Genomic DNA, 21,887 nt, shown 5'->3' with positions numbered 1-21,887 from the left:
GAGGTGAAGGTCAAAGTCTCCATGTGACTGGTGTATGGTGTGATTCTTTGTTTGTTTTTGTAGGGGGGTGGTTTTTTTTGTTTGTATTTGTTGCTGAAAACTGCCCAAGGCTGATCTAGAAGTGTTGGGGGGAAGAGGGTGCAAATTAAGAGTGGCCGTTCTCTGCATGAAGAGAGCGAGCAACATGAGAAGTGTCTTTGGCTTAGGGCACTTACCTGTATTAGCATTTTGCCTGTGTGTTCCTCAGTTGCTTCTCCATTCCTTTAAGTTTCTTCTGATGTGGAATCTTGCTTACTAATGGAGCAGGGTCAGGGCTGAGGGTGAGCCCTGAGGTGCTGGGTAAGCAGTATCGCCATCCTGCCAGCGGTGCTGGGTGGGATGAGCTAACCTCTGCGTTCCTACCTCTGCTGCTGCCTCACAGTGTGGCTCCTCACCCTGCCTCGATCTGTGGTGGGGGCAGGGCCCCCCTCTCCTGGTGGCCCCTCAGCTTTGTCCCTCATTTCAGGCAGGCCTGAGGTGGCTGAGGAAGCGGCCCAAGGGGAACGAAGCTCGCGTTAGAAGCGATTTCCAGGGAAGGCAGGGGCTGAAATTCGAGTTTGGCCTCAGCCTGGTCTCCCCCAGGTGCCGGGACGAGGACGTGTGTGCGGCCCCGGTGTTCCCTGAGGGGATGGGGGGCCTGTGCCCAGCGGCCGTGGCTCCCCCAGCGCCGGGTGTGGGGGCGCGGGGGGCCCTGAGGCGCCGCCGGAGCCCTGAGGTGATGGCGGCGGGGCCCTGAGGCGACGCCGGGCTCCTGAGGAGATGGCGGCGGAGGGTGCGCGCCTCGCGCTCCCGCCGGGTTAAACGGGGTGAGGCACTTTTTGGCCGCCGGCGGAAGAAGCCGAGCGCTGAGGCCTGCGCGATGCGGCCTATAAAAGGCGCGGAGCTGCGGGCAGTCGGAGCCGGGGCTGGCGGGGTGCGGATCGCAAAGGAGGCGCTTGGCTGAGCGGCGGGAGCCCCGGAAGGCGGCGGTGGCGGCTTAAGACCCCCCCCCCCCCATCTGCACCCTCCCTGCTCGCTCCTCTCCCTCGGGGGACGAGGAGACAGCGCCAGCCCCCTTCGGAGCCGCGGGCTGCGCCTCCCCCCCTCGCCCCGCTGGATGCTCTGGGGCTCGCTCCCTGAGAGGGGCCGCGGCGCCGGCAGCCCCCGCTGTGGCGGGGCCATGGGGGCGGGCAGCGGCAGGACGCCGAGCCCCCTTCCCCGCTGAGCAAGCCCCCCGCGTCCCGGCACCGATGCCGAGCTGTCCCCTCACGGCCGGCCCCTGAGAGCCTCCCTTCCCCTCCCCATGCCTGACGGAGCCCCTCGCCTCGGAGACGCCCTGCAGCAGCCCCGCCGGCCGGGGGGTCTGCGGCTGCCCCCGCGGGATGAGAGGAGCTGCCCCGGCCGCCGGGGGCAGCCAGGAGAGGGGCAGGCTCCCAGCCCGCCGCCGGCTGCCGTGAGGCGGCTGTAGCTGCCTCGGCTGGAGGAAGAGCCCCTTTGTTTTCCTCCCCCCCCCCCAACCCCTTCCCGGGGCTTCATGCCCCCCTGAGGGATGATGGAGGTGGTGGGGGACTTTGAGTACAGCAAGAAGGACCTGATAGGACACGGAGCCTTTGCTGTGGTCTTCAAAGGTCGCCACCGCAAGGTAAATACCACAGCGGCGGGCTCGGCCCGCAGCCGGTTACACAACCCCCGCCGGGCCGGGGTCGCTCGGTGGGGCCGCGGCTGTGAGGAGCCCGTGCCGGGGGGTGACAGCTACCGGGGGCCTTCGGGGACTTCTGGGGTTGGGGGGAGGGAAAATAATAATAATAAAAAAAAGACAAAAAGGTGCGGGGTGGGCTCTGAGGTAGCGGGCCGGGGGCGGTGGGGCCCAGAGGTGGGCCCTGCGGCGGCCTGAGGCGAGCCGCCGTCACCCGGCCTCGCTAAGCGATTTCTCTTTTATTATCGTGATGATGGTTTAATAAAAACATCAACAAAAAGCCCGGCTAAGCCCTGTTCTCACCTCTCCTCCCTGCTGTTTGGTAGCTTCCTAACATAACGGCGAGCCGGGAGTTGCAGCTGCAGGGGAGCCGAGCCCTTTGTTTGTCAGGAGGGGCATGTTTATCTCGCTGGGGAGCGAGGGACCCGGTGGAAAATTGTCTCCTGGGGGACTGGAGGAAGATTTCTGAAATTCAGAGGTGTCTGGTTTCCTGGCGTGGCTCGCCGATCACCCCGGATGTTCATAGTTGGGTTACGGTTTCTTGATGCTGCGAGAGTTTATTCTGGGGCTGGTGCCTGAAGTGCTGTGCTTTCCAGAAAACAAGTCTTCACGCTGACCCTGTGGGAGCATCGGGGAAGAACTTGGAAGGGCACAGCACAGAGACTTTTGAGTTTAAAAAAAAAAAAAAAGGCATTAGAAGCTTTGAAGGCCAATGGAGATGATGCCAAAGACAATTTATTTTTAGGCAGTATATAAACATACAACAAATAAACTATATATTTACTTAAAAACCAAATGCTCATACAGTTTTCAGCTGTGGAGTTTAGGAAGGCCAAAACTGGGAAGTCTAACAGAGAATAAAAGTGACTTCATCATTGGGATGGGACTGAAGAACGAATGGGATATGATTATTTTCGTTGTAATAATTTTTTTTAATGCTTTTAAATCCATGAAAATGCAGTCTAGCTGCAGCTGGATTTTAATAGCTGCCTGCACTGTTGTGGAATGAAATAGTTCTTAATGGTGTCATGTGATGTAGTAATCACCGGTGGGTAGAGTAGGGGTGATCTTGCTGCTCTTTCTCTTGTGCTTCACTAGATACTTGTTAGTGGATAAAGTTAAAAAAAATACATATATATGTTAAACTGACAATACTTTTTTGGTTGTTTGCAGAAAACGGATTGGGAAGTAGCCATAAAGAGTATTAACAAAAAGAACTTGTCAAAGTCACAAATCCTGCTTGGAAAAGAAATAAAAATCTTAAAGGTATGTTAATTGCAGTGATTTTTAAAGCTGCTTTACTTGAAAAGGAAAAGAGACTTTTGACGCAGTTCATTCTGGGTCATGTGCAGTATCACAGTAATTGTTGCTACGCCTTTTGCATCTTTATTAGTTCCAGAAGAAATACAGAACTAAGAAAACAAAAAAAAAAAGAGATACTTCTTTTAGTTCTGGAAATGCTCTTGGAACAGGTTAAGGGCATGTTTTTGTTGTTACAAGTGAAAAACTGTTGTAGAACCAGTATGTGCTTTTATTGCACATGCAGAAAGCTTTGTCCTTCAGGATGCCTAGTGTTGCACCACCTTTCCCAAGCTGTACAGTCACAGCAGAGGGTAAAAATACAGGTCCTTGATCCTTTTTGGTTTGTTTTTTTTTTCCTCCTCAAAGATGCCTCGAAAACTAAAATGGGCATGCTGAATATGATTCCTGGGGCAGACTTCCCACTTCAGAGTTAATTCACTTCAAAAGTGTACTGTGGCTTTAATGAAGGAAATAGAGCATCATTTAGTTCTTCAGTGCTGTTTTATAGAAATGTCTGCTGGGATAGTGTCTTAGCACTCTCTGCTCTCTGAACTTCACTGCATCTCATCTGATGTACCTTTGCAGTAATAATCAATGCTGCTGTCAAGTTTAGTGCTGTTTCCAACTTTCTTGATATATTTCTATTTTATATGCGAGTATATATTCTAGTTTATATATTATACACTAGAAATTGCAGCATTGGGTCTGTGTGCTGCAAGTGCTTAGCAAAGAGTTGCTTTTGTTTTGAACAGTTACAAATAATTGCATGAGTTGTCGTGCAAGTTGTAGTTGATGTTATTTGGCTTGTTTTCCACTTTATTGTAAAATAAGAAGGTTGGCTTGAAAATAGCATAGTTGGTTACTGCCCTAAACAAGAAATTGTTTGAGACTATAATTAAATTTAGTCAGTTTTCAGTATTTGTTAAAGGATCGTGTGTTGTAATATTTTCTATAACAAGATGTAGAAAATATATTCTTGAACCAGATGTTTTTTGACCTCTGAAGATACTGTCTAATTTTCTATCGGTGTAATATGTAGATTAAATAGCTGGGATTTCTTCCAAATTCCATTGAATGGTCTAAAAAATATACTACCTTTCTTTGTAAAACTTGGTTATCTTTTATTATCACCTGGTATATTAAATTTAAAATAATATCAGGCTATTGCCATAATGTAAATATTTTGTTTTACAGGAACTTCAGCATGAGAACATTGTAGCTCTGTATGATGTCCAGGTAAAAATATACCTTGATGCCTTTTTCTTTAAATTTTATTTATTAAAATATAATGCCTATAAATATCAAGTAGATCAAAGTAGCCATATTTTTTTTCTGTAATCAATGCAGTATTTAGAAAAAGAAATCCATTTTCCTGGCAGTGGCGGGGGGATGTTTTCATATTCAACACATTACACACTTATTTTATATTGTCTCTTTTTGGGGTAGAAAGGTGTGAGGAATCCGGTTTAGTTCCAGGCACGGGAGCAAATGGAAGCCTGATAATCTCTGCAGAGACTGTTTGTGTAGTCTGGTCCTGTCTCCAGAGAGAAGCATCAGCTGGCTGGGCTGGGAGCTGTATCAGTGGCAGTAACTATTCTCCTGAATTAGCATTGTTTCTTTGGCCCTCTAATTTAATTGGAAAGTGGATGTTTGCGGTTAATGACTGATTACACCCAAAGGAAAATGTGCTAGTAGGAGTTGATCTGAAAGGATGAAGCAAAGTGACATTAAGAAGTCAACATAACTGAAAATACTGTTGTAGAAAAGGAGCAGTGTTTTTGAGGCATCTGTGGCAAAGACATATATTGTATAGCCCTGTATCATGGTGAGGGAGAACTGAGGGAAGCAGATCACCATCACGTGTATGTTGCTGTTACATACCTGTGTTCCAATGAGGGGGATAAAGTATAAAAGCCAACTAGACATTTGGATCTTTTTGATTAGGAGAAATGAGGATTAGGTGGCTCCAAGTTGTCTTCCTCTTTTTATTCCCAGGATTCTGCCTGACAAGGTGAAGGTGTTTCTTTTCTAGCCTATCCAGAGTAGTGCATTCTACTTAGCAGGAAGTACATTTTTTGTATTGTAAGGCCTGCAAGTGTTGAGTAATGGCTAAATATGAGATGATGTAAGGTGTGCAGCCATTTGTTCGACTTGAATAAGAACTATACATTTGTCTCCTGGCTTCAATTCTAATCTTAAATACAGAATTACGTTTATGAATAAAATTATTAAGAGCCACCCTTGGGGCGTTGCATAGATAAAGCAGTACAAAATAGAAATTTTTACAGTATTCAACTATTTTGTCTTTACATGTTTGCATCCTAAAAGGTTTTCAGCTTACGTGTAGATGTGTATCTTGTATAGCTACAGAAATCTGTGTTCAGAGGATATATGCCAGGCAAAGTCAGGTTTTATTGTGTTTAGCACTGCAGGACATGTATCGGCTTCTGTTGACCTATGATACAAAGTGATGGTTTCAAGTAATAACAGATTATGCTTCAAAACTTCCCATTTGGATGTGTACACTCTTTCCTGAGGTCTTTCCTTTCCCTTTTCGTGTCCTGACTTCAGAACTCTGCATTTTGAATGATATTAGTTGCTCTGAAAGGGAAAGTGCAGTCTCTCAAAGAGACCAGGCTTTCCTCAGTAATACTAAATGGAAATAATCTGTCAGCATCCTGAATTTAGTGTATATGCACACCTTAAAAGAAACTGGAGTTGTTGACGGAGGATGTTGGCGTGTGAGTAAGCAGCTGAATTTTGGATTTATCATTTACAGTTGTTTCATGTGAAGATTACTTATTAAGCTTTGCAGCTCCACTTGAAGGTAGTTGACCAGATATAATGTATTGTGATGATTTAACATCAACTTCTAAATTGAAGCTTTGGAGCAGCTCTCGTTTCTTATTATTTCTATACAGAACATCCACAAGAGAAGAAAGGACAGAGCTATACACTTGTTTATTTCTTCACCTAAAAGTAATTTAGAAACACATTTTTCATGCTTTTATATTCTACCACAGAAAAGGGTGCCCATATAAGTGACAGTACTTTATGATTGGTCAGCCCTCTATTCTCCTTTTGAGATGTTCCTGTTTGTCACTGGCCATTGCACTTCAATAAAAAGAACAGCTACAGCAGAGAGAAGGGAAAAACTGTCTCATACCTTGGATATATTTCAAATACATTCATGGCAAACATAAGGCTTGGCAGTATAGTGCTACTTCTATAGAAGAAATTGCTGTGCAAAATATGGTCCAGAGGATGTGACACTTGCACAAATAAGCTTTTCCCTTTCTGCACAGGGCTTTGTTTGTGAAATATTATACGTCATTAACTTGTATGATTATATTAATTTATAACCCAGCAAGAATGAACACTATGCAAGGCATTCACATGTCTAGTAGGCTGCTACACCTACTAATTTTCTCTAGCATTTCATGTTCTAGCATGTACTGCTCTTTTTGTTTGTCATAGTATTGTGTACGTGGACATATAGTGTAGTAGATAAGAATTTAGGAAATTAAACAATATTTAAGTTATAGAAACTATTTTTTTTACTCTATGCTGGAGCCAGTGGGGTCTGTGTCATAGTAGGGAGTCCTCAGTGTGACTGGGAGTATGTTTTATTTTTATAGATCTGCTGGTCTGAAGTTTTTCTTAAATGCTCACATTTCAAATGCACTCCTAGGCAGACCATTTATCTGAATAATTGAAGAACTGTTTGTTGTACCAAATGTTCAGATAAAAAAAAAAAAGCTGGTGTGCAATGCAAGTGGCAAAAATAAGTGAAAAAAGGTGTATTAATTGCAATGAATAATAAATATTTTTTACATCTCACAATATTAGGTGAAATTATTTGTGCTCAGTGGTGGTACTTGGAGATTAAAGCTGTAAGCCTGCATAGCAATTTGAAATATATCTTTTAAGCTTTAGAAAGAAAGGGTAGTTAATATTTTACATATTGCAAAAGGCTTCATTTAGAATTGTTTTCACATGAGGTAATTACACACATTCCTTCTCTTTCATCTCTGGTCATTTATGGTTGTGTTCCTGTTGCATCTGCGACCAGTCACACAAGTGAGTGTAATAAAAAGACATACACTGTTAAAGCTTTGATTGGATCTAAGGAGAACTTGTGAGCCATTCTAACGATAGGATATGAACACTTGAAAACCTACAGTGCTGTTGCTTCAGTTTCTTATGAACGCCATTTTTTATATTCCTTAATATATATAGGGTCCACTAAGTTAAATTACTGGAAATGACCGTTCATCTGGAGACATCCCCAAAAGAACTGGTGTGCCATTAGTGTTGAATATGTATTGGTCAGCATTAAAATCTTTTGTTCTGTTGCCAGCACAATAATTGTCCTCAATTTCCGTAAGGTGGTCACGTGCGGTTCTGGCAGGTTTGGTCTGCAGTTATGCGTTTGATGTTAGCAGAGTATGTTTTTTGTGCCAGCTCAGAAGTCCAGGGAGCTGCACAAAACTGAGTTTGGAGATGAATGGTTCTGAGATTGAAGGCATTTGTGGACATGCTTAAATATGAGCTTTCAATCTGTGAGAGGCAAATGTTTTGCTGTAGGAGGGCTTTGGAAAAAAAATGCAGCTCACCTGTCAAGGTGAAATTACTTATTTCATGAAGCAAAAAGCAGAGTGCAATAGATGGATTCTAAAACATAACCTGTTGAGACATTTTTTACTTACCTTCTTGGGCAGGAGGTTGGTATTTTTGAAAAATAAAAACCACCTGAGTCACTGCAATGGTATAGGAATGCAGCTCTTGTCCTGTGGTGGTGCTGTGAGATATCATTCATCCTGCAAAAGAAGATCTGAGAGTCTTGGATCACATTAATTGGGGAGATGGAGCCTTGTTTCTCAAAAGCAAAAGGAGTCTAAAATAACCTCTTACTCAGCAGCATGAAGTGCATTGTGGTCCTGGGATAAAATACTGTACTGCGCTGTGAAGGTATCAGTAAGTTATTTGGAATGTGCTATACTTAGGCCACGAATTTACAGTTTTCTGCAGTTCATGATCCCAAGTGTGTGCCGAGTAGAACTAATCTCACACAGTGCCAGACAGTGCCTGTTTTAGCAAATAATTTAATTCAAAACCTCTTTAGAATGTCAGCCGTCAGGATGAAAGCCTGTAATGTATCTTGGAGATAGCGCTTTAGAAGAATGAATTGGTCTTCGCTGTATGGAGTCTGAAGTTTGCTATTTGAGCAGTAGTTTAGAGAGAACGAATTTCTAGTTTGTTACTGGAGAAAGAGTATCTGAACATGAATTGTTTCTCATCTTAGCTCGTTGACGCAGAGCAGACAAAATAACTGCAGCTGCTTCTCCTGTCCTTGAAAGCAGCAAAAGCTAGTGGGAACAAAGCCAGTGATCCTTTGGTGCCTATTTCTCAGCCTTTCCCATACAAGTGCCCGTCAGTTCCTACTAGGGATGCTTGTAGACGGAATGGTGTTTATCTATGGCTCCTGTTTTACCAAAGGGATTAAGTGCTCCTGGCTGGGTTACCCAAGGACTCCAGCTGGTCTGGTCGTATTGCATGTTTCCTGAGGCGGTGGCTTCAGGCATTCTGGTGTGTGCTCTTGATCTTGGTGTGTCACAGCTTTGATTGCCTCCTTGCTCTCATCATAGCTGTTTCTGAACCATCCTCTTTTAAATGAGGATGTCTCAATGTCTTTTTTTTCTTCAGCTGTTCGATTGAGGCCTCTTGATTTGACAGCATCCATCCTTACTGTGCATGGATGTAGTCATAGGAAAACGTGCTTTCCAGACCATTTTTCTGGGTTTGTATTTCCCTGCCACACGACAAATGTTTTTAAACAAAAAGGAGAATCCTGCCCTTTAGAAAACGTATAGGTTCTGAAATACCACTGTGTAGTTGGTGCAAACTGGAAGGTGGCTAACAATATCAGTCTGCAAGGAATGACACTAGCCTAGGTGTTGAAAGTTAGGAATAGCCAGTCAGTTTGTTTTAACCACCAGAACCAAAGGTTTGGAGTTGCTACATAGTACTTAGCTCCTTTGCTATGCCTGGATGCTGTAATCTGTATTTCAAAACTGTTTCAGATGATCTTTTAAGTATTTGAGCATGTTAAGTGCTTGGTGTGCCATGAACAATTTTGCCTTTCCTTTGTGTTGTGCAGTCGCCAGCCTCTTTCGCTGTCCCCCATACATATTACTTAAGTACAGCAATTCACATACCAGCAAATGAGTGGTACTGCTGTTGTGGTACATATCCCATGGCTGATTGCTCTTTTATGTGAATAATTGGCAGCGTGCATGCTATTTGAATCCTATGGGCACGTGTCAACTGACATTTAGTCCGAGACTTAACATTTAGTCAGAACTAACAAAATGTTCAGGCCTTGGGACATGATCGGAGCTGAACATGTTAGAAGCTGCCGGTGCAGTGCACTTGTAAAGCAAAGTGAGAGTGTCTGTAATGCAGTCAGAAATAGCCTTAAAAAGATCTGGACCAGTCCCTTTTCACTAAATCATTAGAACTTTTGCCAAATGTATCTAATGCTCCAAAAAATGAGGAGTGTGTTCCTGGCCAAAAAATAAATAAGTAAACATAGCACAAATTAACATGTCAGAAAATCAGATAACAGCAATGCATAAGCTGTCAGGCTAACTTGCATGCTCTTGGGACTCAGATCATAAACTGCAGCTAAACAGAATCTACAAACTGAGCAAAAGCAGAGTAACTAATTACTTGCCACGGTTTCTCCTTTGGCAGCTCACTAAATACTCACTGCAGACTTTTATCTTTTTCTAAAGGAGGACTTCCTATCCAAAAAGAAATCTCGGGTATGTTTCTGCCAGTGTGCTAGAGTTCTAAAAACAGCTGTCAGAAGTAACCATGAATGTTTTGACTTCTTTTTCAATTAATGTCTTTTAAATGGAACTACTGCACTGAGCCTGTGATTTGGGTTGGAACTTCACATCCCTTGAGACAACTGTGGGAAGTCTGGGATTAAAACACGGCAATTTTTGGCAAATATGTTGCCTCCTAACCTTTGTCTGGTAGGTTTACCTGTTAGCTTTCAGAATTGTAAAATGGTTTCCTATTAACCTTTGTTATCTTCTACTTTATCTTGCAAGTAAAACTTCGATTCAGAGTAAGAAGTAAAAGTAGGTTTTTGTCAGGAAAACTTTGAGTAAATAAGGCAAGGTATGCTGGGAAAATGTTCCATAATTGTTTGAACACGGCATACATTTGTTTTGCTTGATTATTTTTCTAGGTAGAAGTGTAGGCCAGAGCAGCTCCAGCTGTTATAATTTTATGATCTGTATGTGAATGTAAATTTTTGAAAGCGTTGCTATCTGTTTCAAGAAGCAGTTTAAAATAGCTTGCTAGGTCAGCTTTATTCCTGAACGTTAAATCTGAAACGTGGTGGTTTACTTATCTTTCCCTTTTTGAGCACTTTTCTCTGCCTAGCTAGTCAACAGGGATTGCTCATCTGGAGAATGATGATAGGGATCGCTTTATTTTTCAGCAAAATAATTTATTAGGGAAAAATGCGTCTACAGAATTGACTTGTGTTTTCTGAATGTATTCCCAAAACAGAGATCATATTCCCAGTCAGGCTGGGCAAGAACAGGAATGCAAAATGTGAACAACTGTGAAGGGATGAACAACTTCAGCTGTTTTGAAGCTGTTTTGCTTGCATTGGTGGGATGTTGAAAAGTGCATGTGGTTGTGAGTTAAAGTTGGGATCAAGTGTGGCTGGGGAGCTCAGTACCCATACTGCACAAAATATTTCTTCTGCAGTACCAATTAGATACAGCTTTTGACCAGGCCAGGAAAATGTCTTTGTGAAACCTCTAATCTGATATTTTTAAAAATAAAAATTAAAAAGATATATATCCAATCCACAATAAAAACACTCTACTTCTTACTATGACTTTAACCCAATGACTTGACTATTGTTAATCAATAATATCCATCAGTAAAAGCTGAGTAATGCTAGCCAAGGAAAATCTGGTGTAGTCTGTAGGAACGACTTTCTTTAAACAGCAGTTGGAAACGGTATGTAGTGTTGGTTGTTTTTCGTATTCCTAAGTGGTATTGTTGAGAAGCTCCCTTTTCCAGTTGAAAATGCCAATTATGAAGGATAAAACCAAGATAATATAATGAAATAATTAAATGAGTTTGTTGTTTTTTTTTTTTAAGAATGCTGCATGTTGGGTTTTAAAAGCCTTGGTAATCTGTTCAGTGACTAGTAAGTTGTAGAGCAAGTCCCAGGTATTTGGAGAATAGACTAGAATGGATAATTTGAATATGGTGGGTAAATTTTACATGGTGTAAGCAGATAATATTTGAATAAAAATCTAAACTTTTAGAGTAAATTATAGTAAACATTTTATATTTTCATTATAAATGGAATTGATATATATACAACCAAATCACCCTAATTGAGTATTTGGTTTTAGTTAATACTCTCAAAATAACTCTGATAATACTGTAGCCAGGGTAAGGCTTTAATTAAAACTTTAATGTGATATATACAGATTTTTGAACACCAACATTTTATGGGAATTAAATATTCAGGGGTTCATTTGGACAGATTTAGAAATCCCAACAGAGATTTGATGGGGTAGTTCAGTCATTCGTTTAAAACTGTATAGAGGATTTGTGGCGGGTGGGTATTTGATACAGGATTTGTAATCTGTTGCCAGTTTGCCCTGATTTCCCAAACCCAAATACCAAACTGATGTCGTTACCTGTACACACGAGTCAGCAGAGCCTGCTTTCGGGGGTAGCTGGCAGAAGAAAGCCTGTGCAGGCTTGGTGTGACATGGCCCTGTTTCTGCCGAATCTGAACATATATTTGTGATCTTCCTTTCACACAGACTATCCGGCTCTGTGTGCTCCTCCAGCTGCCTGAGGGTGGCCAAAATAACTGTGCTGTGACATATTTGCTCTGACTTAAGTGATATGTTCACCTGTAGGTTCTGGTTTCCTCGCCTGGAGAGGTGAGGGCTGGTATGACGGGGCAGATCAGCTCTGTGTTTTGGAAGGGAGCAGCTTCATCTGAAAGGACTTTGTGTCCAAGACAATCCAGACAACACATTCTCTTAGTTCTGTGATGAATACAAGTCTGTCATGAGCTGAGCGCTACATGCTGCAGTAAGCTGCTGTTTTTGTACAGTGTGTTGTGTAGCTGAGGCGCTGACGCTGTGGAACATCTATTTCTGATTCATGGGATTGCTATGTTTGGGTGGAAATCCAATAGCTGAGCTTTCTTCTTGTCACTGGAGAACAGACGATTTCCATGCCTCTTAGCAGTGTTGTTATTTTACACATGGCAGTTGTCCTGTAAGAGAAGTGCTCCTCAGCTGGCAGAATTTGGGGTTTGATCACTGGGGAGCTCAGGGTATCACTTGTTCGGTTACAGGCTGAAGTACCAGAGAATTTAATGACAAGTGGTGATAGCTTTCTGTTTGCTCACTTTGTTATATCATTCCTGTTCCAAAGATTTCAGAGCATTCTGAAATGGTGAATTTCTTCCCATGATTACAGCTTGATGTCTTTTTGTCAAGCTCTGAGGAAGGTGTCAGGGAGGCTTTACTGGCACTTGCAGTGCCGGTATGTCAGAGATGGGAGTGGGAGCAGGTGTCTTGGCTTCTTTCTTTTTTCTTCAACACAAGACTGGCCTTTGCTGGGCAAAGTGGTGAAAGTTGTTTGGAATTAGTTTAATTAGTGCTGATAGACAACTTGAAAGCTAATTCCAGATATGGGTTACTGTTTGACATCCTTGAGTTCCTGAAAGAAGATGAGTTTCTATCTTGGGAGAAATTGTTGCAAAGGAACAGTGTAGAAAGAAACAAGATTTATAATTATGTATTGTCAGTAATTTACAGGACAGGTATTTGTGGTAGTGGTGGTGTATTTTGCTTTAATGTGTTCCCTTCCTGATAAAAGGCACTTGGGTTTTGAGGCATTTATAGGATTTCAAATTATGGTTCATGTTGGCCACAGCTGTTACAGAAACATTGAACAATTGGGACTTCCTGAAATGTGATCTACTGCTGCTTTAATATTCTATGTTGGTTGGAGCGCACCCTTCATTCCCAACAGATTTGCCTAACATTCCTAGAAACATGCTTTCTTTGAAACTAATTTCAAAATGTAAACAAATCTGTAAAGTGCTCGATGTTCTGAGCTGGAAAAACCCTCAAGTGCCCTTCTGTAACACAGATGAGAATGGCTAAACTAAAAGCTTCCAGAAAATGAAACAGCCTAATGTAGTCTTGAATTAACCTTAACGCATCTGGCTCATTTAAACTACTTATTCATGCAGTTGTGTGTGCATTAGGTGTCATTTTAATCACAATCATGTGAACAGCAGCAATGTTTGGCAGTAGCTTAGGAGTTAATGTTCAAAACTCTCATAAACTTTTGGTTTTCCTTCTTATAAAATAACATCACTTGACACTTCAGCAGGTTTTGAGTGTAATATTCCCTCTCAGGAAAGAGAATTTTTGCTGTGAAGCCATTTGGCTCTCATTTTTTCATGCTCGTTTTATGTTTTTGTCTAGTTCTGCCTGACAAAACTGGCTTTACTTAGTGTTGATTTCAATATATATTCTTGATAACTTGAAAACCTTAAGGAATATCTGTATCTGCAATTGATTGTTAGTAAACATTTATTTGCTACCCACAGTGACTTTAACATAAGATCTCTCATCTGACTTGAAAAATCTCGTATTATATACTGGTTAATGCAGGTGTTGAAGGCTCTGTCTTGTCACATTCTTAAACTGAATTTTCGTCTCTTTTAGGAAATGCCCAATTCTGTCTTTTTGGTGATGGAGGTATGTGTTAGCGTATGTGTTTCTTTCTGGTTGATTTTAAAAAATGATTTTTAGAAGAAAAAAAATCCTTTGCATAGCTGCAAAATAACAGGTAATTCTGAAAACTAGATTATTAATTTTCTCTGCAGTCCTAAGTTTATCAGCAGTGTTTGTACCATAAATTCATTTTTATTTTATGATACTATAAGCATCAATGAAGGTGTTACACCTCAAATTAGTAATTACAAATAATTGACAAACAAAATTAAACAGCTGGAAAGGGTCTTCTAATTTTATTGAAAAGATTAGAAAGCAAAAATCATCACAGCAAGTGTTTCAGACCTTGTATTTTGAATAAAAAACCTTTCTTTTTAACAGTACTGCAATGGTGGGGATTTGGCAGATTACTTACAAGGTAATTGATTCCTGTATTTCCCTATTAGGAAGCTATTGCATTACATGCTTATATTCTATGTTTGTATAATCCGTTGAAGTTTCTCTGAAATTTTTGCTTGTGGTTTAAAAATTTTCCTATTTATGAAATGTCTGTGAATCCACGGTGCTTGTTTACTCTGGTGCGCTTTTAAAGTATCCTCTCTATATGATTAATTGAATTCACTAATCAGTTCTATGTTAGCTGCTTTATAGGAACAATTTTGAACCGATGCTGGGAATGTTGCATTCAGAGGTAGTAAGGTCGTCTCCTGGTTTTTGATTCCACCTACTTTCTTTGCCACCCTTCAAACTAATCCTTATTACAAATAAAATTTTGAGGAGATATATTAATCTCCACATTTTTCTGATGAAAATATTCTTCTGCTTGCCTCTGTATCAGCGGCATGTTTAAGGAATCTTTTTTGTGAGCTGCTATTGTTATGGTAACTGTGTATATTAAAAGCCTAATTTACTTCCCATTAAAATCCTTGGAAAGACTCATACAGTATAATCCAGCTCCTGCATTCGGTACATTTTCAGACTGAAGAATGAGCTAATAACTTCTGAAGAGACTTTCCAAAGTATACCTTTTTCCCCTCAAAATAAATTTTATCATGAATAAAATCTGTGAGCAGTGTGGTTGTCTGTGTCCCCATATCAATTTCTTTAAAGAAAGAACAGGTTTTCAGCTTCAGGCTGTAGCACGATCACAGATACATTTAGTGTTTTAAACTGTGGGAGTTCTTTAATTTCACTGGCTCCTGTGGTTCTTTTTAGAGAGTTTAGGATTTGATAGTGGTTAAGATGTTCTAAAATTATTATGCTACTGAGTTGAATAAACTATTGTAAAAGCAGATAATTCAGAGTACAGTAGCTATGGTAAAACTTGGGTATATTGTTAAAATAATATATATTTGTAGAAAGATAGAAATTGGGTTATTTTGAATATAATTCACTATGATTTGATTGCCTTTATTGTTTTGACATTTATCTCTGTGAATTTTGTTGCTTTTTGCCCCAAAATAATGATACATATGTTCTCGTCTGCTATTGTGTGTGTTATTTTCAGCTAAAGGAACTCTCAGCGAAGATACCATCCGAGTGTTCCTCCAGCAGATTGCAGCAGCTATGCGTATTCTGCACAGTAAAGGAATCATTCATAGGGATCTTAAACCACAGAATATTTTACTGTCTTATGCCAGTCGTAGGAAGTCAAGTGTCAGTGGCATACGCATCAAAATAGGTAAATGTGCTTTTCTCTGATCTGAAGGTAAATCATCATTACTGAGTCATTTCCCTGCTCAGAAGTGTCTTTGTAGTTAAAACGCGGAGGGTGGACTGGCTATGTTGTGTATTAAATTGATGCAAATCAAGTCAGTAAGTCCAGAATGAGCTTTATGCTGTAATGTGGTTTTTCAGTATAAAAAAATGAGTCAGAAAGACGCTTTTGATTAAATCTGTAGGAAAAAGCTGCCACTATAAAGCTGATGTTTCTAATATTAAACTACTTTAATTAGACACAAATCTGTAACCTTTGAAATGTTGAGTAGCCTTTAGCCCATTTCAAAACTGTATGCAAGACTCCAGTCACAGTTCTAACTGGGCTGTTTTTATTGTAGACCCTCCTAAGGGTTTTTGAAAAGTTTAAAAATGTAGGTTATGACCTATTTTTGACAGAAGGAGGTTTGGCATTGTAACTGAGGAGAGGTGGCAGCTGTTCAGGGTACTACCAAACTCCTCTTGTGGGAGACTTCAGGGGTTTTAATCTCTCATTGCTCTCCCTGTTAAGTGTCCTTATGAAAAGACTTTGGTTTTGGCAAGTTTCTTGTCTGTGCTTTTGCTTAACCAAATTCTGAGGTCAGTTCCAACTCAGTCCATCTTCTGAACATCACCGAAAACTTCTTCTCTTACTGCTCTTACTTGATAATTTCAGATGTTGTTGCCTACATGGAAGCTCAGGCATCTGAAGTTGGATATCTAAAACTTCTACCTGAAGTAATTTCACTGAAGCAGATAGTATATTCATCACTCTTAATGAACCGTTTATATTTAGCCACTGATTTTAATCCTTTCCTACTGATGCCAGACAGCATGCTCTGCACCTGTGGAGATGGCTGAGCAGCAGTTTGTACAAATGATGCCACTGCTGTTTCTTGGCTTGCTGTTTAGAAGATAATTCTTTCAGCATATAATGTAGATTTTGCAATTCCATGAAGATGGCTATATATTATGCCTAGTTTTTGTTTCCTAACTGATGATTGTAGCAGATTTCAATCAGAAAAGATCATTCCTATATTACCAAAGTTTGAAAATTCTTTCTTTTCATTGACAAATGTTTCTTTACACAGCTGACTTCGGTTTTGCTCGTTATCTGCATAGCAACATGATGGCCGCAACTCTGTGTGGTTCACCTATGTATATGGTGAGTGGCAGCATTTTTCAGATTGTGGCTTATCTCAAATATTCTACTACGAGAACAAAATAATTTATGGCTGGCACATTGGCAGATGCCTAATGTTGCATTGGAAGTATTAGGGGCAGCATGCAATTTACCTTTCCGTAGTTTTACCGGCTTCTTTTTTTTCTTGTGATTTGAAGATCGTGATTGTTGAAATGAAAAGGAATGAGAGACATTAAACATTCTTAGTGCTGCAGGGGGGAAAAATCAAAAAAGGCAATACACCTTAGTGTTAATTTTTTGCCTCATAAAGTAGTTTCATTCCCACATACATACTTTTTTTTTATCCCCTTCCAAGTTTCCAAGGAAATAGCCTGTATTTGGTAATTTTCTATAAGATCTTTACATCAGTAGTGTAAAAAAAAAAAACAAAAACAAAAACAAAAAAAACTACTAAATGTTTTTTTCATTTCTTTTATATATATTCTCTCAAATGTGGGGTTTGATTTATTCATTTCTTTTTTTTCCTTCTTTTTTTTGTCCTTTTTTAAACGATTTGAAGTTAATTGCCATTATTTTTAAGTAGTGTGGTAGTCATTTCAGCACTGAGCTGTCTGTCCTTAGCACTGCCACTACTGTGCAGTGTGGTCATGGGAAAATCATTTTGCTTTCCCATGTCTTGTTTTTCAATATGTAAAATATTTAATTTGTAAAACTAAAATACTAAATTAATTTATTAAAATTAAAATATTAAAATAATATTAAAGATTAAAAATTAATTTTAAATGAAAACATTTATTATGTAAAATACTTTAATATGGTGATAATTGTATTCATTGTGAAATCCTTGGCTACTTACCCACAGAAGGACTGCACCAACCAAGTAAATGATGCTTACTTCTTATTCCCATAGGTATAGATCATGAAATTCTTTCTTTAGAACATCAGTATTTCTAGTTTTCTGTGTTTCTGATATGTAACTTTCATTTCAGATAATCTTATACTATTACCTTTCAAGTCATGCAATGACTAAAATTCTCGCATTTTCTATTAAATATTTTGTATTAAAATATTTTACTCTTTACAAAAAGTTGCTGTCTATTAATACCACTGTGTGTAATTTCTGTTGCCGTGGCTTTGCTTTTTGCTTTTTCTTCTGAGATTTTCCTGCACTTTCCAGGCCCCTGAAGTGATTATGTCTCAACACTACGATGCTAAAGCAGACCTGTGGAGCATAGGAACAGTGATTTATCAGTGTCTTGTTGGAAAACCACCTTTTCAGGTAACACTTTATTTCCCATTTCCTCTTTCTATTACTCTTCACAGTCTAATGGAAGTTCCTAGACTGTTCCTTCTAGGCATGAAAACAGAAGTAAGTAGTGATGTCTGAGTGTCGATGCTTGAAAGGCCAGGTAGCTTGAGGATACCAAAGGAGAAGTTGTTTGTACTTAGTCTTTGACATGAGCGTGTTCAATCCAGGGCAAGTGTATAAGAATACTCAATAGTGAAGTCAGGGCTGTGCTCGGTGTTTTCTCCTTTAATGCCCATATGCAAAAGCCTTTTTTTTTTGTATGTGTGCATAGGTACAATAGCTACTTTCTCCATTAAACTGAGCTTTAATTAATGTACGTTTTTATTTGACAGGCCAATAGTCCTCAAGATTTGAGAATGTTTTATGAAAAGAACAGGAATTTGATTCCTAGGTATGTCACCATGGCCTTTCCTGTTACTTACATTTGTTGATTGAACACTTTTTCATCTTTGGGAATGCCTGGGATTCATAAAAATATTTGATGTTGCTATATTGACAAGAAAATAGTATGATACCAGTGACTCACGTTGCATCTTGCCTTCATTGTATCTTGCTGCTTTGAGTGTCCTATACTAAGGCTATGGAGCATGTGTAGTCAAGACTTAGGGACGTGGCAGAATGCTGACTTCCTGAGATTTAACGCGGTATGCATTTTTAATGCACGTGTGAAACTTAATGCATGCTTTGCTTCCTTTTATATGCAGTATCCCTAGGGAAACATCAACTTACCTGGCTGACCTGCTGTTGGGTTTGCTTCAGAGAAACCAAAAAGACAGAATGGACTTTGGTATGTAACTTTTCCTTTTGCTTTCTTGACCTGTTGATTGTATACATGTGACCAAAATATCTCTCCTGACCTTCTATCTATAGGCAATAACATGAAAAGTGATTTTTTTTTTCTTCTGTGTTATCATAAAGGAGCCAAAAAGAAATATTAGGTAATTACTGTCAGTGTTAAGTGAAGTGTATAAAATCTGACTTTCTTGTTGAGAAGTGAAATATAGGTAAGTTTAATGCTTTCAGCTGTGGCTTCCCCCTCTTGTTTACTGACATGCCTTAAATTTCATGTCACAGTATTTTCATTTAACTGCTGTTTTGTCTTCTGTCTAAGAGCAGACATCTCTGATCTGTGTGTGGTTTAGCTTACAGAAATGTAACAAAGTAATGGAATAACCAACTTTGGAAACAAAGTTGCTTTAAGTTGTTTCTTTGCCGCTACTTTCTCCTGCAGACTGCAAAGGTCCTAACTGTGTTAATGGTGGTACAAATTGTGTATATTTGATTTGACATTGAAAGCTGTATGTATGTTTAATGGAGGGCAATGAGAGAGGTAATGTTAAATCAAAATTCCTCATATTTACAAAGATTAATTGAGAGTATTGTGCTTAGGTGCTGCTAGGTATAGAGACTTCTTTATTTTAGTGAAACATTTTCACTGCTTTTTAAAGTCAAAAATCAATAGAATCAACAGTTGTATCTTTATATTTCATAAATCCTAAAATTTTAGAATATTTAAACTGTGTAGCGACTGAAGTTTGCATACTGTTAGATTACTGCAAAGTCTGCATAGGACCGCACATTGAATTATTTGGGAAGTTAAGCCTAGCACAAACCAGGTTGATACTGCTTTAAAAAAATGAACTTGTGGCTCCAGTGGCTGCTGCATTGGTCCCAGTTTACTGCTGCATTTGGCTTTTCCTTTTTAGCTGGAGATCTTTGGTTGCAGAACATTGTGCTAACTTCTTAAGATTTCAAAGCCTCCAATCGGTGCTTATTGAATCACTCAGAATGGCTGCAACTGCTGTCTCTTCAAAAGTAGTCAGGAGTATAGTTTAGGTTTTTGTGTGTTCTGTATTGACTGGATTGTCTGTTGTTTCGGTCAGTACTGAAAAGACTTTTATTGGTAGTTTTTTGGTTAGCTAACAGTTTGTTATTGCAGTTTTATCATAAATCCCAGGAAATGTTAATCTTTTAGCTAATTAAAGCTAGCTTAGCTAAGTAAAATTAACTTTGTGTTAATTTTAACACAATGAAAATAACAATGTGTTATTGTTATAAATCTATAAATATATTTATATATATTGTTATATATTATATATTTATTGTACTATTATATATGTATATATATTATATATAAATATATAAATAACAATTTATACTGAGATTTGTTTTAGCAGCAAGATAGGTGAATCCATCAAGTTTAATCTATGGAATAGTGAGAAAGAGCTTAATGCTTAAAATCTCTTCACGCTCCTTGCAGACGAGAGAGTTCTTTCCTTACCATTAACTATTAGCTCTTGTGATGCTGAGATCTTAGGGTGAGTTACAACCTTGAGACATGCTCAGTTTCCCTTCTGCTTATGAAACTTCAAGTTCCTGTTTAGTTATGCATGCAAGCTTGGTTTTGACGCAGTACTGAAATACACAAATTGACTCATTCATCACATGTGGTTCTTGTGCATTTGTGATAAGAAGACTATATTCAATGGGCTGTGGAGAGACAAGAATTCAAAAGGTATCTGGGTTGTTTACTTGAAGTGCAGGACTTTTATGACTACATTTTTTTTTCCTTTTCAGTTTCTGATATTTCTCCAACAGATATCAAACCTTTTTTTAATAATTTGACACTTAAAGCATTGACACTGGAATAATTACTGTTCTGATAACCAGGCATGGTTTTTTTTGGATGTGTAGATGTGACTGAAATAATTTGCTTTAACTGCTCTATGTAGGAACTTGAGAAGAAGTCAGATATAGAAAAAAACTCAGGATATTTGGGTAAAATGTCCAGATGATGCTGACAGTATTCAGATGTTAATTTTTAAATCTGTTTTATAGAAGAATCAATATGTCACAAATGTGGACTTTGAGTAACTGATACCACCTGCACGCTGGGTGTGCTGATCTCCACAGTTTCTTCAAACATGGGAAATTCACTGTAACATTGTGGTAGTGTGAGAATGCATTTTTGCTAAGAAAAAAAAAAAAAAGCAGAATGGTAGTGGTGAAAGTCATGTTTCCCTTGGCTGAGCCGCTCGAAGGGCCTCAAAGGGGCTGCTCTGGAATGTGCTTAGCAAAGGGAGTGAAAGGGAGAGTGTATAACTGAGCCCAGTTGCCTGTTGTTAAAATAAAAATAGCATTGGAAATCTTGCTGATCTTTTAGTAATATAAAGTAGAACAGCAGGTGTTGTACAAAAGCTCAAGAACACCTGATCCTCATGTTAAAGTTAATCATTATATTGTTCTGGTGTTATTGCTAGCCTCCCTTCCTTATCACATTGTGGAAGAAAGTGTTGTTGAAGGAAGAAGAGATGGTGCAGGCCTCAGGTGTTTGTTTTTTTTTGGTGGTGGTAGTTTTTTTTTTCCTTGTTATTTGGTTAGGTCTGATGAACAGTATTGTTTTTCCTCAACTGTTAGAACATTGAAGTTCACAAAGTTCAGCAGTTAGTTTCCACTAACGATCAGTTTTCCCTAATGATATGAAGGTCTCTTGTAAAAGAGAACTTCACATGTACACTGTTAGCCAACTGCTTATGCTAGGTCAATTAAATCCATCTGAGAACATCCATTTATAACAAAAGCAAATGTTTCTATTGTTAAAACAGTAACAAGTTAGCTGAGGAAATTGTTAAAGAAAGCGATGTTTACTTCTGCTTTAAACTGAACCAGCTGCACAGGTTGTGTTCTGTTGGGAAGTGGGAAGGAGAATGGCTGCTGCTTTGTTGTGATCTTCAACCACGGAAGGAGTAGCATTAATGGGTTCAAAAAACAAGTGTCTGTTCGTGGGAAAGGCAGAAGTGAAAATACTTTCAATGTTTGATGTAAAAGAAGCTCATCATTTTGAAGAGCAAATTAAAACTGTACACGTACTGTGTTGTACATTGCAAACATAATTTCATGATGTATATA

General features: G+C 39.4%; 1 protein-coding gene across 2 annotated transcripts in view; it reads left to right on the top strand.

The window, feature by feature from the left end:
• Positions 1-935: 935 nt before the first annotated feature.
• Positions 936-21,887, top strand: part of ULK2 (unc-51 like autophagy activating kinase 2) — a 39,915-nt gene continuing 18,963 nt past the window's right edge. Inside the window, exons 1-10 of one of the 2 annotated variants that reach the window (XM_080562609.1) lie at positions 936-1,660; positions 2,888-2,980; positions 4,211-4,252; positions 13,822-13,854; positions 14,212-14,248; positions 15,338-15,511; positions 16,617-16,690; positions 17,847-17,948; positions 18,311-18,369; positions 18,683-18,765. In XM_080562609.1, coding sequence (XP_080418735.1) covers positions 1,568-1,660; positions 2,888-2,980; positions 4,211-4,252; positions 13,822-13,854; positions 14,212-14,248; positions 15,338-15,511; positions 16,617-16,690; positions 17,847-17,948; positions 18,311-18,369; positions 18,683-18,765 — 790 coding nt within the window. In that variant the 5' untranslated portion in view covers positions 936-1,567. The remainder of the gene's footprint in view (positions 1,661-2,887; positions 2,981-4,210; positions 4,253-13,821; positions 13,855-14,211; positions 14,249-15,337; positions 15,512-16,616; positions 16,691-17,846; positions 17,949-18,310; positions 18,370-18,682; positions 18,766-21,887) is intronic. The other variant, XR_013941085.1, reaches the window with a different exon arrangement.

This window comes from Anser brachyrhynchus, assembly GCF_964034855.1.
Source record: "Anser brachyrhynchus genome assembly, chromosome: 20".
Taxonomy (NCBI): domain Eukaryota; kingdom Metazoa; phylum Chordata; class Aves; order Anseriformes; family Anatidae; genus Anser; species Anser brachyrhynchus.
The sequence above is the reverse complement of the archived record's forward strand: the minus strand, read 5'-3'. Positions and strand labels throughout refer to the sequence as shown.